The following is a 16,652-nucleotide window of genomic DNA, read 5'->3' as shown; positions in this document are numbered from 1 at the left end:
TGGACGGCGACATGGGCTCGGACAAGCGGTGAGCGTGGGTGGGAGGGCTGAGGGAGAGGGGTGGTATGGAGAGAGGGAAGGGCTAGCTGTGGGTTTTTCTCGTTCTGAGCTCGGCCCGGTGTGTCACGCAGTGTAAGCAGGACGGAGCGGAGCGGCCGCTACGGCTCCATCGTGGAAAGGGAGGACCGTGATGAGCGGGAATCTCGGAGCCGGCGCAGGGATGACTATAAGAGGTCTAGTGAGGAGCGCCGCGGGGACCGTTACGATGACTACCGCGACTACGACAGCCGCGACTACGACAGCCGAGACTACGACAGCCGCGACGGCCGAGACTGCCGAGACTACGACAGCCGAGACTACGACAGTCGCGACAGCCGGGACTGCCGAGACTACGACAGTCGCGACAGCCGGGACTGCCGGGACTACGACAGCCGGGACTGCCGGGACTACGACAGCCGGGACTGCCGGGACTACGATAGTCGCGACAGCCGAGACTACGACTGCCGGGACTACGACAGCCGGGATTGCCGAGACTACGATAGTCGCGACAGCCGAGACTATGACAGCCGAGATTATGATAGAGACTACGATAGCCGCGATTATGATAGCCCTGAGGTGAGTGGGGCAGACGAGCCCGGCCTGAGCCCTGGGCTCTGCATCACGAGGCAGCTTCGGCCGCCCTGTGCGGGGGGAAGGGGCCGGGGCGGGCACTGTTGGGCTCCCCGCAGCCGGGGTTGGCTGGTGCCTGCGGGTTGGCATCCCGGGGGTTTTCTAGGGTGAAGTTGAGAGGGGAAGTTAGAGCTTGGTGTTCTGCCTGAAGGCCATCCGGCTTAAGCCCGAGGAAGATGGTCGTATGGGGAGCTGGTGGGTTTGGTTTGCTTTGTTTTCACTGGCGTTGCGGGGGCAGGTTGCTATAAATTGCCGTGGTTAATTCTGCGCGCTGGCTTCTCAGAGGGAGCGGGAGCGCAGGAACAGTGACAAATCAGAAGATGGCTACCATTCTGATGGCGACTATGGAGAGCATGACTACAGGAATGACATTAACGATGAGAAAGAAAGCAAAACCATCATGTTACGTGGCCTTCCCATCACAGTTACAGAAAACGATGTAAGTAACCAGCAAGGTGCTTTGCTTTTCTTGCACCATGGGAAGACTCCAGCTTTGTGCTGGCAGGTCTGTGTGGTAGTTGCTGCTGCCATTTTGTGTAAAGCTGCATCATGGTGGCCCCCTCTCCAATGCTTTGGTCGCACTGCCATTTTGAATCCTAAAAGGATTTAAACAGTCACTGTGAAGTAGCAGAGGTCACTTGAATGTTAACCAATTTCTTTAAGGTGTTAAGGCGCAACGCTCTGAGATTAGACTTTTTTTTTCCCCACACTTTTGGACGCTTTTCCTAGGAGTGGATTTTAAGTACCTACTGTTTGCTGTGTAGGAGGGAAGAGGCAGAGTTTTGGTTGTTTTTTTGGGTTTGGTTTTTTTTTCTCTCTCTTTTTTTTTTTTTTTTTCTTGCTCCTCCCACCTCCCTTTCTCCCCTCCCTTGGCGGAGGGCATGTCGAAAGTGACAGAGGGTAGGTACTTGGGTTTTTTTCCAGGTTTTTATTTGGGCCCAAAGTTCAGACTGTCTGATAGGTTTACGCACAGCCCCCGAGCTCCTCAGTTGAGTGCAGCCCTGCACGAAGCTGCTTTGTGTGGGTACATCTGTGGAAGTTTTAAAATGGCTCCTGTGAAGCTGAAGGAGCAAGTACAGATCAGCTCGGTACACGGTTGTCTAACTTGTTTAATAGAAAGATGTTGAGAGTAATCGGCTTTCTTATTTTTAATTATTTTTTTCTCCTTTGATGGAAGGAAAAGATAGAAGCCCACAACTGTTTCGATGAATGAGTGGGAATCACGTAAACGCGGAGCTATTCCAGTTTGTTTTCAGGCAGATTCTGCGTCTGCCTCTGAGATTCTTTGTGCATTGATGGCTTACACGGTGCATACTTCTGCATCATTTCTGCAGTAGATTTTTTTTCTTTGACCTTGATTATTCCCTGTCCTTCTAATCTCAAGTGTTCTTTTTAATCATTGTGTGCTGGTCTAATATTTTGGTAACTGATTGGTAGAGTGTAGGCTTCTGCGTCCAAATGATATGACCCAGTCTGACATTACACAGAATGTTTCAAATCTTTTTTTTTTCCTGAGCTATTAATGTTGTAGTTCTCCAGTTGTGCAAACAACTAGTGTAATTTATGGGAAAGTTTAATTCTAGACTCATCTTCAGAGTGTAGATGATGCATCTTGGGGCTACTGATTATTTTTTTTTTTAGTTAACATTACTTCAACACTACTCTGTTTTCAGCTTTTTTTTTTTTTTACTTTTTGCATGAAAAAAGCCACTTGCACTGAAGATTCAGTTCAGTCAGCATGTAAACAGGCAGTATCAGATGAGTTTTGAGTCTGCTGAGCAGCACTGTTGTATGGAATGCACTTGAACTGTGAAAAACTTCCTCTTGTCCCTGTTTCTGTCATCAAAAAAATAAAAACGTTAAAAGCATTTTTATCCCTGCACACCTCTCCACATAAATTTGTGTAGCCTGTGCCACAACTTTCCCAACAGCTTTGTTATGGCTGAAGAACCAATGTCTCTAGCTTTTTTCTGTGACTGTTTTTTTTTTCTTCATAAATCTACTTTATCTCACAAAAATCAGAAGGGGAACTGTTAGGAGGATGAGAACTTTAGCATGAGGCTTAAGAATACATACATCATGGAAGCCTCACAGCATAGTGTTCCTGTTCTTCCTTTGCTAGGAGCCAGGTGTATTTATAAATGGTCTTTGGAGCAAGCACAGTATTTGCCAAGTCTTGCACTAATAACTTTGGAACACAAGTGTGTAGGAATGTGGCCTAAATGAAGATGACGGTTGGTTTAGCCAGCAAGGGGCTGTGGGTTCTTTGGTGCTTATCAGTTTCCTCTTGGGGTGTCTGTGAAGGCTTTCTTTTTCCCTGAGATAGTGTTGAGAATGTCATGTTTCTGTATACCTCTGCTTCTGTGACTGTCCTGTCTGTCTTCCAGAATGTGGTAATTTAACTCTCTTGATTAAAATCTCATGCAGATTCGTGAGCTTATTGAGTCCTTTGAAGGTCCTCAGCCTGCAGACGTGAGGCTGATGAAAAGAAAGACAGGTGAGAGCTCTCAATACAGTTTTTGGTATTAACTTCCTCTTCCCCAGCCCAAAAGAGTATCCAGAGTTGTCCCCAAACTGCAAGCACATGCAATAAAAAAAAAAAAAAAAGGCAGGCTTGCCATGGCTAAGGAATGTGGCTTTTTGGAAGACTTTTAGATAGCTGGTCAACATGTTAAAAGAAGTCTGTCTACAGGGGTTTTTGTTAACAGGTATTGGTAAGTAATCCTAGTGTAAACCCATGTTGTAGTTTTAGTCTGTTGCATGGTAACCCTTAAACGTGGATTCAGATGGAGTGAAATGTAGCCAGTTAAGGGAGCTTGGTTCCTTGCCATGGCAAAATACCGAGCAGATCCCAGCAGTTGACGTCGCATTTGTAAAGCTGCTTTGTCATGAAGTAATGAAGCAGTTGGAGAGAGATTCACCTGTTTTAAAGGAACTGACTAACACAAGTATCCCGTCTATATCTGAATGCTGTCTCTAGGTGTAAGCCGTGGTTTCGCCTTCGTGGAGTTTTATCACTTTCAAGATGCTACCAGCTGGATGGAAGCCAATCAGGTTGCTTCACTCACCAAGTCTAGATATTCCTGAAAATGGAACAAGTCTGTACAGTTTAAAAAAAAAAAAAAAAAAGGAAAAAAACAAAAGGTGGAAGGAGTGGTTTGTTCCATAACAGTGATTTAAAAGTTTGAAAGCTTTGTATATATTAAAATTTATAACACTAGGACAAAATACCAGGAAAAATTAGGAGAAAAGATTGGCTATTCTGAGTACTCCTTGGTAAAATATGCTGATGTTTTAAATCCCTTGTCTTCAGTTTCATTGGTTCATGAAGGTTTAGCAAATGGTCCTTAGAAAATACTTCACTTCCAACTGATAGTTCTCTCTCTGTTGCCAGAGAAAGTGCCAGAGCCCTGCCTTGCATTGGTATAAAGTCTGAAAGAAGTGTTGTTCCTTGGCAATAGTGTGTTCCCCCAGTTTAAGGGGGAGAACTGGCTCTTCCAGAGGAAGTGTGTGTGTATTCAATGTAAATCTGGTAGAGTTGAGTTCCTGCATATGTTGTACAGTGTATTTTGGCTTGTTTAAGATGATGACTTGGTAAGGAGCCAAAATGTGACGAGTCCTCCAGTTCCTTTGCCAGTGAGATCTTCCTGTTGCACTGTAAATGGTTTCACTTGCTTTTGCTCCTTTCTGAATATTCATTATCTGTTTCGACAACAGAGGTTAAAAATACTCTCAAAGTGAGCAAAGTGTATCGTACCTTTTGGTTTTTTACAGCTCTTTGCTGTGGAGGTCCCTGGGCAGCATGAGGAGTGCTGTGCTCTTGGTGTTACATAGAAAGAAATGACACCATCCTGGAATTCCTATGCAGGCAGTTCCAGCAGATGGAAGTTGTCATATGCCTTATGCTGCATGTCCCATACCGTGGGCAACTTCCCCAACCAGAGAGCAGTGTTAGATTCTGTCTCCCTGACATGCTGCCCAGTGTGGTTGGTGGACGCAGCTGAAAGACTCTGAATTGACGTTAATGCTGAGCATGTTTTCAGAAAGATCATTTTAATATATACAAAGCTGTACAGATGCATAATTTATTGAAACTTACTCAAATTCACTCCAGTAACCAGCCACCCTAGTAGCAGGGAAAACATAGCCTCTCCCCAGCAGCCCGGTTGCTGTTAGATGAAAGAATGATGTATTGCAACTGTGCCAGCAGCTTTGTTTCTATGTGTGCATATCCAGTGAGTGCTGAGCCCTCTCACCCTCCCTCCTGCCGGTAGGAGAAATGGCTTTGCCCTCTTTAGTAGTGCAGAGTGTGAGAGCCTTGTTCATGCTACATGCTTAGATCTGTTACAGGCCCTGTTAGCAGAAAAGCCACCAGTCCTGGTGCTTCTGTAGTACCTCTGCAGTAAGCCAACCTGAGACAGTTCTTTTGCTAAGTAAACACCTGGGGTTTGGCCTCTTAATGGGTGCCTCCTCAGATGTATCTCCACTGTTCAAAGCGTGTTGGTGGCCATGTTTGGAAAGGGCATTCTGCATACCCTTGCTTGGCAAAGCCAAGCCAAGAGTCAAGGCTTCTCAAATCTAAAATCTTAACTCCTCTGAAGTCAGAGTGAGAGGACATGCTGAAAGCATTACGAACTTTCCCTACACCTGGAGAAGCTTCACTTGCAGACTAGTTACTCATTTTGGAGAGCTCCTGCCTGAACGAAGACCACAATCCTCTCTAGCAGGCTTCCAATTGAACTGATGCATTAGTCAAAGGAAACCACTGAGTTACATTTCAGTTGATGGCGCTTGTAATCCAGCCTCCAAGAAGTCTGAGCAGGTTCCCTTTGGGAAGAGTTACTCTGTTTTCAAAGGGATGCTTCTGAAGAAAGTGCTTGGAAAAGTAATCCAAATGTTAAAATGTCTAGGGTATTTGGAGTAGGGGAAGAAGTGAAGCAGTCACCTAAGGACATGTTTAAAAAGTCGCTCAGTGCTATACCAGAAGTGAATAGAAATGTGGGGCCAAAGAGACTCCTAAAAATGCATTAATCCTGAAGGCAGCAGGTTAGGACTTTGTCTCCTTCGAGACACTTCCTGGTTCCATGTCAGCTTTTAGTGTTTGGCAGCTTTTTTTCAACACTCCCTGATTCTGTTGATCTTTGCTCCACATCCCATTCTCTTACTGCCCTCGTCCTCCTCTCTGCAGGATTGGATGGGAAGGGTGTAGGTGGCGGTGGTTGTCCTCCACATCCTCCCCTTATGTTGTACATGTAATTCAGGAGCACTGATTCCTCCGAAGGGTGCTCTGCCACGGGAAAATGGACATGTGTGCCTCGATACAGGAATAATTGAAACCACTTTTTTTGCAGAAAAAGCTGGTGATTCAAGGGAAGCAGATTGCGATGCACTACAGCAACCCCAGGCCTAAATTTGAGGACTGGCTTTGCAACAAGGTATAGTGCATGTTTATCAGAGGGAGTTTGTGTTGGCTTCAGTGCTCTTCACCAGCTGACTAGTTTGAACAAGGTGATAGATGATTCAGCCTCACTTGTACTGCTGGCTGTCCATGCGACAGGAGTAGTAAGGCACAGGAATGGAAAGGTCTTGTAGCTCTGGTGGCAAAGTAGTGACACAGGTGTTGCCCCAGAAGACACAGAGCTAGAGCAGTGAGCTGTGCTAGAGTATATACTTGTTAGGTGATGACTGATCCAGTGTTGAATTGCTGCTGGTCTAATGCATGCTGCTGTGTGCTTGTTGTTTGCCCACCCCTAAGTGGAGATGATGTAGTCAGGTGAAGACCAGGCTGTTTTGTCAAGCTTTAACTACGCTTTTTTGCCCATGAAGATAGCTTGTTTTCCAGCCTGTCTTTCACTTGAACATTGTGCTTTTTCAAGTAGTTACTGTGTCTGGAGTTCTGAGTTGAAGACCACAAAGTTAAAATAACTGAGTAAGCCAAGAAGAGTAGAGGAAAAGTAGTTAGGATGTTCTGTAAAGCAGGTGTAGTAGGGAGAAGGGTGGCTTTTGCTGCTCTCAAATTATTTTTGTGGGTTTACCTTTGTTGTGTTACTTTATGTGAATGTCTAGTGTTTGGTTTTGTATGAAATGCCAGCTTTGTTACAAATTACCCAAGTTCTTACCTGGTTTCTCTTGTTTCTCACAGTGCTGCCTTTACAACTTCAGAAGGAGGCTAAAATGCTTCCGGTGTGGAGCAGACAAATTTGGTATGTTACACTGCTCTCTTTGACTGTCTCTGATTTTGTAGGAAATATTTTGTCCTGTGTAGGGGAAAAAAAAATGTGCTGTAGGGCCAAGACTGGCTTGTGAGATCCAGAGTTTGGGTTGTATGAGCCATGCTGTGACTCAAGTATTTTCTTCTGTAGATTCAGAACAGGAAGTACCACCCGGAGCAGCAGAAGCCGTTCAGTCTGTGGATTATTACTGTGATAGTAAGTTTTGAGACTTAACTGTGTGACGTGGAATGTAAACACGGGTATTAAAATCCTTCCTGTACCTTGGGCTACCCAGAAGTACTCCAGAAGGCTGTTAGTGCACAGCTAACGTCATACTTTCTTTTCTCCTCAGCTATCATTCTCCGAAACATTGCTCCTCACACAGTAGTGGAATCCATCATGACTGCCTTGTCTCCGTATGCATCTCTGGCAGTCAATAATATTCGTCTTATCAAAGACAAGCAGACTCAGCAAAATAGAGGCTTTGCGTTTGTGCAGCTGTCTTCTGCCATGGTGAGGGCCTTACTGATGGACTGGAGAGAAACAGCTTGTTAGTGTACTTCTGTAGCTGAAGCATTCAGAGCCTTGGAGCTCTCTGAACAGCCACCCCGTTCACCAAGGGTTGATGGACACTCGGTGTGTCAGAGCTTTTCATTAGGAGCTGCAGTTTGGAAAGATCCTGGTAGGATATTGGGAGTACATTGGAAAGCTGATTTTGTAGCAGAGTGCTGTTCTGGATTGAAGGCTGGTTTCACACTCGCATCACAAAAATAACAGCCTGCGGTTGTATTTCAATCACAAAATTTAAGGGCTGGGGCATATAGAATGGAGAAGGTGCCACAGAATTTGGTTTCCTTCCACCTTGAGAAAGGGGATCTTGCTGCTCTCTGCAGCGTCCAGTGGGAGGATGTAGCAACAGCAGAGACATTAGTCGAGACTACACAGGGATAGGACAGTAGGCACCAGAATGGGAATTTGCAGTGAGGTACAGGGAAAACCTCTTAACTGTGAGGCGTAGGCTCACTGAAGGGTGGTAGAATCTCTGTTCCTGCATATACTGCACTTGATAAGCAACGTGATGTGTTTGGACCTATTTAGGCAGAGAATAACAGTTTGGATAGAAAGTGCCTCACTTTCTGCTGGCCTCCCTTCTGGGGTAGTCTAGGGTAAACACCTTTATAAAGCTAAGTTCTTAGAAGATGTTTGATACTCAGTAGCCTGGGGGAACGAGCATTGTCTGCACGTGGGCTGTGGCCGATCTCGTATTCTTCTCCCTGTGTGTAGTATGGGGAGATCGAAGTGTTCTTGCAGTTCTAGTTGCTTTTGGAGGCTATATGTGAAAAGCTGGAGCTTTGGGAACTTCTGAATCCACCTCAGTAACCTGCCTTTCATAATAATGAGTATTTCTTGTTGTAGGATGCCTCTCAACTGCTGCAGATTTTACAGAGTCTTCAGCCACCATTAAAAATCGATGGCAAAACAATTGGTGTTGACTTTGCAAAGAGTGCCAGAAAGTGAGTTGTGAATAGCAGTTGATTTCTCTTACTTTACCTCTTTCCCCTATTTGTAGTAGAGGTTTGTTGTTGTCACCCAGGCTGTTAAGATTAGTCACTCCCAAGTTTTGCTTCCTCTGTCTTGTGTTGCGTGCATCCCACTCTCCACTGTGTGAGGAGAGTGAGCACTGTTTCCTACCGTCCCTGTCTCCAGTCCTCTGAAGATCACATCGTAACTGCTTGTGTGCACAGCATGCTTGTTACCTTGCAGTCCTGGTGACTCCTTACTGACTGTACAACAAAGAACCTAAAGCTCCTTCACTTGCCAAGCAGTGCTTTGGCTCATTCATTGCAGTTGGAATGTTCTCCAGCTGCCAAGAAATACACGTGTAAGGGCAGACTCTACCTCCTGGCATGGGGAGACACTTCAGAGGCAAGCAGTATTTGCTCAGAGGCATAACTTTTGTGGTTACAGAGACTTGCTTCTCCCGGATGGTAACAGAGTCAGCGCCTTCTCCGTGGCAAGTACAGCCATCGCTGCTGCTCAGTGGTCATCCACTCAGGTATGATTGGGAGGCTGTTGCCCATGGTCCTGCTTTCCTGAAAATGAAAACATAATGCATACAGTTTCACTGCTGCCCACTTGTTGAAACTGGCCAAAGCTGCTGTGACAGATCTGAGCTGACAGACTGGAGCCTAACCAGTGTTGAAATTCATAAATGCAGTAACTTAGCTATCCCTGACAAAAAAACACCTGCTCGCATTTCAGCCACAAACTGGAGAAGGCAGCACCCTTGACTACAGCTACCTCCAGTCAGGACAGGATAGCTACACACAGTATGCTCAGGTTAGTAGTGGTGGTTGTGCTCTAATTGGTAAGTGGTTGTAATTTGGCATTGGCTTATCTTGTGTTGTCATTTATTTCTCTTTGCAGTACTCCCAAGATTATCAGCAGTACTACCAAAATCAAGGAGGGGTGTTGGACACAGACACAGCTACCATATCAGGTAGTACTTGTGACAAGAGGCAGATGCTGTTGTTGGTAATGATAATTTTGTAGTAGTGGTGTTACACTTCAGGCTTTCTGTTACTTAGAGTAGGGGGAGGCTTGGCTCCTTTTGCTCTTGGGGTGCCTCAGCCAGTACGTGTTACTAGAGAACTGTAACAAATTTGTTCCACTGGGACCTCCAGTCTGCCAGACAAGAGAGCAGCCTCTGTTTGAGGCTATTGACAAAAGCCATGAACTCGGAGAACTCTCTCCAGCAGCTCTAGCAGCTGTCGGAGGCTGGGAATCGCTGACTTTGGGAGTAGAATATTTCCTCCTGAAAAGGAAACGATTGCTTGTCTGGGTAGAAAATACCCACTGTGTATGTCTCCTTTTGAACATTTATTGCCTTGTTTGGCTGCTGGAGCTGGAATTAGGAGCTGAAACTGTAAACAAAGTAATTTTAGCCCTAGGATGAAGTACTGTTTTTACCAACTGGTTGGCTTATCCATTATTGCTCTGTCTTGGCAGGAGCTCCGGTCACTACCACCACGGCTGCAGTTGTGTCCCAGAGTCCTCAGTTATATAATCAACAGACAAACTCGCCTGACTCTCCGGTAATTACAGAACTAATTACTCTTTGATTTCAAGACCAGGGTTATGTGGGATATCTGACTTAGCTGTAGCCTTTGCTCTATGAAGTGGGTGGTACAGCAAAGCTGCTGAAGTAACCCTGGGTTTAGTCATAGTACTTGTGGTCATAAGTCATCTACCATGCCTGTGGTAGCTTTGTTTGTTAGAGGTGAACGCTAAGTGTACTGATGAAGAGGAGCTAGCTGTTGTACATGTGGGGTGTGCTGGTCATGACTTGGGCTCACTGTCGGTGTTTCTTGTGCTTTGGTGACAAATTTCTAATGGAGGTTCCCGGGTTTGGGTTTTTTCCAGACACAATCAGCGCAGCCTACCACTAGCACTCAGGCACAAACAGCTGCCCCAACTGGTGTAGTCCCTGGAACCAAGTACGGTAAGCGATCAGGAGTTGCTTTTGGGGACGGGTACCTGTCGCTGTATAGCAGGAGAGCCTTGGTTTTGGCTGAGTGCACTGTCAACTGTGACAGTGGCCAAGCTGTCCCTGGAGAGTGCATTCTGCTTGGGTGACTAAGAGCCCTTTCCAGGCATGTCTGCCATCATGATTGTTAATAGTCTCAGTTTTACCGGAAACGTAGAAAGATGCCTGTCTGAATTCGACTGGAACGACCATGTCCCACACTTTAATGTTTTTACAGCTGTCCCTGACACTTCCACCTACCAATATGATGAATCTTCAGGATATTATTATGATCCTGTAACAGGGCTCTACTATGATCCTAATTCCCAGGTAAACACAAGTTCTTCCCACCTGTCTTGACTGTTACGGTCCATTAGTTCCATTTCTCATCATATGCGTGAAATTAGCTTTGAGATGCACAATACTGAGTACAACTGATAATTCTCAGCAGTGCACCTACAGCTGGAACTTCTCTCTGGTTCAGCCCTTCGTTTTTCTCTCCTTCCCTTAATTTTTCTCCCGGTTTGGTCCATACAGGATTAGTACTTGTCACAGACACTCTCTTTGAGCTATTTTGTTGTGGAGTGCCTGGAAAAGTGTGCCCAGTTCTGGACTCTGGTGGGTCTTCTCTTGGGAGAGGCAAATGGTTCTGTTAGGCAGAACGCCTGTGTTTGGGGATGAGGCTTCAGCCACTTGCCTTTTGAATGGAGTCTGCAGAACTTGTTTGGACTCTGTAGGCACCTTTGCATTTGATGCAGCAGTCTGAATCACACAGCTTGCTTGTGTTCTCCCTTGGACACTTGGCTTGTATGAGGTGTTTAACCATCTGACTCTCTCTCTGGCAGTATTACTACAATGCCTTAACCCAGCAATACCTTTACTGGGATGGCGAAAAGGAGACCTACATGCCTGCTGCAGAAGGTGTCACATACCAACAGACAGCTACCACAACTGCCACCAAAGAAGTGAAGGAGAAGAAAGAGAAGCCTAAAAGTAAAACAGCTCAACAGGTAAAAGACAAAATGAGAGATAGTAACCGGGATAAAGTGCTTTGTAGCATGGATTATGGTTCCCTTTCACAACAAAGGAAATCCTAGGTTATGTGGTGGGGTGAATGCCTGCAGTTTGCAGGTATTGTAGAGTGGGAGGAGCTGGGGGGGAGCTGGCAAGACTTCAGTGCAGAAATAAGCACTGCATGGGAGGAATGCACATGGAATCATGCCAGAACCAGTGGGAGTATAGCTGAGCTGTCACTTGGAGGATTAGATTGATAGGAAGGGCTCATACATTAAGAGAAACGAGCTGCGGTGTCTTTGAACACTGTATACAGGGAAACAGCTGCACTACATCCAGTGTCCTGTGATATAAAAGGTGATGGGTTGTTCTGGAAACTGTGTGAGATTGAAGCTGTGTCATAGGAGATTGATAGCTCTGGGGGGAGCTGTCTGAGCAAACTACTCTGCATTTCAGATTGCTAAAGACATGGAGCGCTGGGCAAAGAGTTTGAACAAGCAGAAAGAGAACTTCAAGAACAGCTTCCAGCCATTGAGCACCAGGGAAGAGGAGCGGAAAGAGTCAGCGGCTGCAGATGCAGGCTTTGCCCTTTTTGAGAAAAAGGTGAAGGTGCTGGCAGCAGAGCACAGTGGGGTGTGGTGGGCTGTGGCAGTGAGCTCTGGGTTGATGGCATTCTTGTCTTACCCAGGGAGCACTCTCAGAGAGACAGCAGATTTTGCCAGAGGTGATGAAAAATGGTGACGATGAAAATCCACTGAAGGTGAGTATGAGTTACCTGACAAAGGTATTTCCAGAGGTTACTGGTAAAACACTTTAGAGGAGGACTGGCAGATACTACTTTCCAACTTGTATTTCCACAGCATCATTTGTAAAAGGCTGTGGTGGTCACAGTGGTCTGGTGCAATGCTGTGTGCTGGGTGGCTGACATGCATTGAGAAGCTGTGATTCCTTCCAGCCTCAAGAAACTCGGTTGAGATTTTGAGGTTTCTAAAAACACCTTACTGAAATAATTTCTTGGCTAGTGGGTCTGTTTTGAAGCTGCTGTAGTTGTGGTTCTTTCGAGCTGTATTTCATTCTTTGTAAGGAGAGTTACACCCCTCCTGTGCAGCAAATACTTAACAGCCTCTGTGCTCCTTTTCTGGGCTCTCTTCTGAACTGCGGTGACACTGCTTTGCTTCCCTTAATGCTGTCCATCCCTCACAGCGTGGCCTTGTGGCCGCCTACAGTGGCGACAGCGATAACGACGAGGACCTACTAGAAAGAATGGAGAATGAAGAAGAGAAGCTGACTGACTGGAAGAAGATGGCTTGTCTGCTGTGTAGAAGGCAGTTCCCAAACAAAGATGCACTGATTCGACACCAGCAGCTTTCTGACTTGCACAAGGTACTTGGTTGACACAATTCAGTGTGTGAACCAAAGCTGCTGAGAAAACCTTTCCTTTTAAAGCAGAAATATTTGCAGGTGTATTCATTATCTCTCTCCCAGACGTCTTAGATTAGAGGAGCTGTTGACCATGTCATGTTGTTAATGGGCGTCTCTTCTTGTTTCAGCAAAACATGGATATCTATAGGAGATCAAAGCTTTCAGAGCAGGAACTTGAGGCCTTGGAGCTGCGTGAAAGAGAGGTCAGTATTTAGATGAGTAGCTAATGGAAAACCAGCACAGATGATGTGTTGAGCTCTCCTTATCCTGACACTTGTCACTCGAGACAATCCTTGTAAGCCAACCCCTTCTTGGGCCAAGGTTTGGCACTGCCCTTTTAAAATGGAGAGAAGTGTCCCATGTGCTGCTGCTGCTTAGCAGGGAAGGGTCCTTCTGCCTCCAGCTCACAGCCACCAGGCTGGGACCAGAAACTTCAGTCAGCAGCTAATGCAGCAGCCCAGGGGCTGGGCTCTTCCTACCTCAGAGCAAGTTCTGATGTGTTCAAGGGACTTTGTCTGAGGCATGTTTTTGCCAGCTGCAGTAGACAGCTTTCCATAATAGCAGGCACTTAGCTTACTCCCAGAGCTCAAAGGTGAAAGTGTCTTTGAATCCATACTAACTTTGGTTATCTCCTGCAGATGAAATACAGAGACAGAGCAGCTGAGAGGCGGGAGAAGTATGGCATCCCAGAGCCCCCTGAGCCAAAGCGCAAGAAGGTCTATGATGCTGGCACGGTGTATGTATCTGACAGCTCCTCAGCAGTGGCTTCAGTGTACTAGCAGTTCTCTTAACCTTCTCTCTTCTTCCTGCAGGAACTATGAACAGCCTACCAAAGATGGCCTTGACAACAGTAATATAGGCAACAAGATGCTGCAGGCCATGGGCTGGAGAGAAGGCTCAGGCTTGGGGCGAAAGTGTCAGGGCATCACAGCACCTATTGAGGTAAGTAGAGATGGATGCTTCCTTGATGAGGTTTGGTGACTTTTTTTTATCCAGAAGGACTCACTTCTTTGAAAAAAAGGTGAAGAAACTGCCATCTGCGGCAGATCTGCCTTCTTTCCATTTGCTGTTAGTGCCACTGCATGCTGAGGTTGGGGCAGACCTGGAACTGGGTCCAGCCTGCTTCTGTGGCACTGTGACATCAGGTCTGCACCCATACAGTGCCCTAGTGCAGCAGAGGATGGGCTGCCCTCCCTCGCTTGGGCTGTTAGCTGTAAGGAGGTGTGTTCTGTGCAGCCTCACCTACTACTGGGGTGGGGTCAGAGCAGTGTGAAGCCAGTGAGCTTGGGATGTGTGCAGTCTCATCTCTTGCTGCCAGTACTTGTGGCTTCGTGGCAAACCTGGGGAGCTCAAGAACATGATGGCAGTGGTGGGTGGGCCTGTGTGGCAGCATGGACTCTTCCTGCAGAGCTGATGCTTGTCTCTTTTCTCTTGCAGGCCCAAGTACGGATGAGAGGAGCTGGCTTGGGAGCCAAGGGCAGCTCCTACGGCGTCTCCACTGCAGACTCATACAAAGATGCTGTGCGGAAAGCTATGTTTGCTCGCTTCACAGAGATGGAGTAATGTGTGACCTGGCCCACGGCACACTTGGCCAGAAGTGACTGTTTAAACACTGTGGCCTTGGTGGCCTGGCTGTATCCTGGTTGTTGTTTAGAGTTGACCATTCCATTCCCTTGCGCATTTTCCCTCTCGGCATGTAACACTTCCATGAGCAAGTTGTTTGGACTGCCCCAACCTCGTGCTGGAGAGCTCCTGGTTAGACTGAAGGGGATGCTGGTCTCTAAATGGTCCTGTACATAGTGTAATGTATTTTGTGTGTGGAGCGTGTTGTCCAGATGTCACTTCTGCCCTCCAGAGCAGGGGCAGGACCTGTTCGCTGTGGTCTCAGACCATCTCGCTCTCCTCTCCTGTTGTCTGTCTGGTTTATTTTTTGGAGAACTTTCCTGTACATTTTGTATGATACATCTTTGTATAGACTTTTTGAAGACTTTGATTCTAGTTGCCAGTTTGGCTCATTTCCAAAAGAAATACATCCAAAAATGATCCTATTTCTGTTCCTCAGTGGGTGAATGAAGAGTAAGTTGCCAGTGCTGTTTGTCCTTTCTCTGGTTCTGCCTCTTCCTTGATGAGACTTCTGGAGTCTCTCTTCCACACAGTGCTCCACTTATGTGCTTGCCTCCACCCTGCCTTGTTCTGAGGATCTTCCTCACAGCTTCAGCATGGGCACAGTGCTAGTGGAGGGGCAGATCTCTTTCTGTCCCTCCCTATCATACCTACAGAAGCAGAAGAGGACCAGCAGAAGTGTTCTGCAGCTTGGCATTCTTATTGAGAGCCCCTGGGTGTTAGCAGTTGGTCCAGTGAGCTGCAGGGGCAGGTACACAGCCACCTGTGGGGAGGAAGGAGGGGGTGAGCCTGCTGCAGGGTTTCTGTACCCCACCTGGGCTTGCTTCTGGCCTCCCCAGGCACGGTGCAGTTGAGCTGCTGGGGGATGGGACATGGTGCACCACTGCCTCTTGCAGAGGTTTCTTCTCCAAGCTGTTCTGTTGCATTTTTCCCCTACCTGTACTTGTCTTGGGTGTCATGCTTGCATCCTATGCCCAGGTGAGCAGAGAAGGGCTGAACCCTGGCATCTGCCTTTGTTGACACCTGGCTGTGGGCCTTGCTTGGCGTTTTCAGACACTGAGGCAGGAGTGGTCATTCCCTGTGGACTTGTCCAGCTTTGTCATGGGGACAGAGGAATGAAACATTTAGGATGGAGCAAGAGCAGGTCCACCATCTTTCTTCCGATTCCTCCTGCAGGTCAAGGAGCAACAACTTGTGTCTGCTTTTCAGGAGGTGTTGAGTGGAACCTGGCTTTGCTTGCTGCCACCTCTCTTGCTGGACCTCAGGTCCCAGCCTGAGCACTGCCTCATTTTTGAGGATACCTGGCAGGGGGTGACCCGAGGTTGGAAAAGCCTATGCTTCAGCCGCCACAGCGTGGCATGCGTGACTGCTGGGGAAGCGGAGAGTGGACGTGTGCCCTCCTGGTGTCCCTCGGCTGTGGCCGATTGTGCACCACGGGCGGTGCCAGCAGGTGGCAGGCGTGTCCCGGCTGTCGCACACCGCTCTCAGCACTGCCCCCCAGCGAGGCTCCCTGAGCACGACGGCAAGCAGGGGCTCCGAGGCGGGATGGGTGCTCCGGCTCGTTGTGAGCAGTCGAAGCCGGGAGCTGGAGTCCTTGTTTCAGGCTCGGGGGCAGAGTGGGCACAGGGTCGGGTCTCACCGTGTGGCATCATGTCCTTGGATCCATGGAGGGAAGTCAAGTGAGTTGAAATGAGCCGAGAGAGGCAGTTCTGCTTCAATTTCCCCACAGTGTGATGGGGGTTGGAGGCAGGCCTGGTGCATTGCGGTGAGGACCCTTGCACCAGCCTCCCTTACCCTCCTGGCTGGTGATGCAGCAACGTGCTCTGCTGCTGTGGGCTGTAAGCAGGGGGGTGCTTCCCACTAGGGGGTTTAGTGGGTCGATGAAGTGCACTTCTGCAGCTCAGCTTCTTCCCAGCCCATCGATCCCCTTTGCTGTGCATCCTCCAGTTGAGGAGCAATGCCTCGGGGAAGAGGTGGGGCACCTGCCTGTGGAGGGCACAGCATGACCTTCTCCTGACTCTGCATGGCTCCTGACACACCCTCTTTTCTGCAGCAAAATGTTGCCCCAGTGCCAGGAGATGAGCCAACCCCAGCCAGTATTTCCAGCAGAACAGAGCCAGGGGCACAGGATCCCCCAGTGCCTGCTTGTAGGAACAGCTACTGGGGTCACACAGCCCACCCTGTGC

At 47.6% G+C, this 16,652-nt stretch overlaps 1 protein-coding gene across 2 annotated transcripts; it reads left to right on the top strand.

Annotated features, from left to right (window-relative positions):
* Window positions 1-6: 6 nt before the first annotated feature.
* RBM5 (RNA binding motif protein 5) lies at window positions 7-14,879 on the top strand. Of its 2 annotated transcripts, none has more exons than XM_054387505.1 (24): window positions 7-28; window positions 132-289; window positions 948-1,108; window positions 3,097-3,166; window positions 3,650-3,723; window positions 6,021-6,104; window positions 6,812-6,872; window positions 7,032-7,097; window positions 7,234-7,394; window positions 8,298-8,395; window positions 8,850-8,937; window positions 9,144-9,221; window positions 9,309-9,384; window positions 9,894-9,976; window positions 10,305-10,383; window positions 10,646-10,737; window positions 11,253-11,417; window positions 11,878-12,024; window positions 12,110-12,181; window positions 12,625-12,804; window positions 12,972-13,046; window positions 13,482-13,579; window positions 13,656-13,785; window positions 14,281-14,879. In XM_054387505.1, exons 1-24 carry the CDS (start codon window positions 12-14, stop codon window positions 14,404-14,406), a joined length of 2,439 nt encoding a protein of 812 aa, XP_054243480.1. In that variant the 5' UTR covers window positions 7-11; the 3' UTR covers window positions 14,407-14,879. The 2 variants fall into 2 exon arrangements, with proteins under 2 accessions (XP_054243480.1, XP_054243478.1); XM_054387503.1 differs by having other exon boundaries at window positions 132-615; window positions 953-1,108; window positions 9,309-9,381; window positions 9,891-9,976.
* The last annotated feature ends 1,773 nt before the right edge of the window (window positions 14,880-16,652 follow it).

This window comes from Indicator indicator, chromosome 15 (assembly GCF_027791375.1).
Source record: "Indicator indicator isolate 239-I01 chromosome 15, UM_Iind_1.1, whole genome shotgun sequence".
NCBI classification, from domain to species: Eukaryota; Metazoa; Chordata; class Aves; order Piciformes; family Indicatoridae; genus Indicator; species Indicator indicator.
Note: the sequence above shows the minus strand (reverse complement) of the source record. Positions and strands in the feature narration are given on the sequence as shown.

Coding starts and splice junctions, on each gene's coding strand:
- RBM5 (XM_054387503.1), top strand. Junction 6,105..6,811: donor AGGACTGGCTTTGCAACAAG/GTATAGTGCATG, acceptor TGTTTCTCACAG/TGCTGCCTTTACAACTTCAG. Junction 9,382..9,890: donor AGACACAGCTACCATATCAG/GTAGTACTTGTG, acceptor CTGTCTTGGCAG/GAGCTCCGGTCACTACCACC.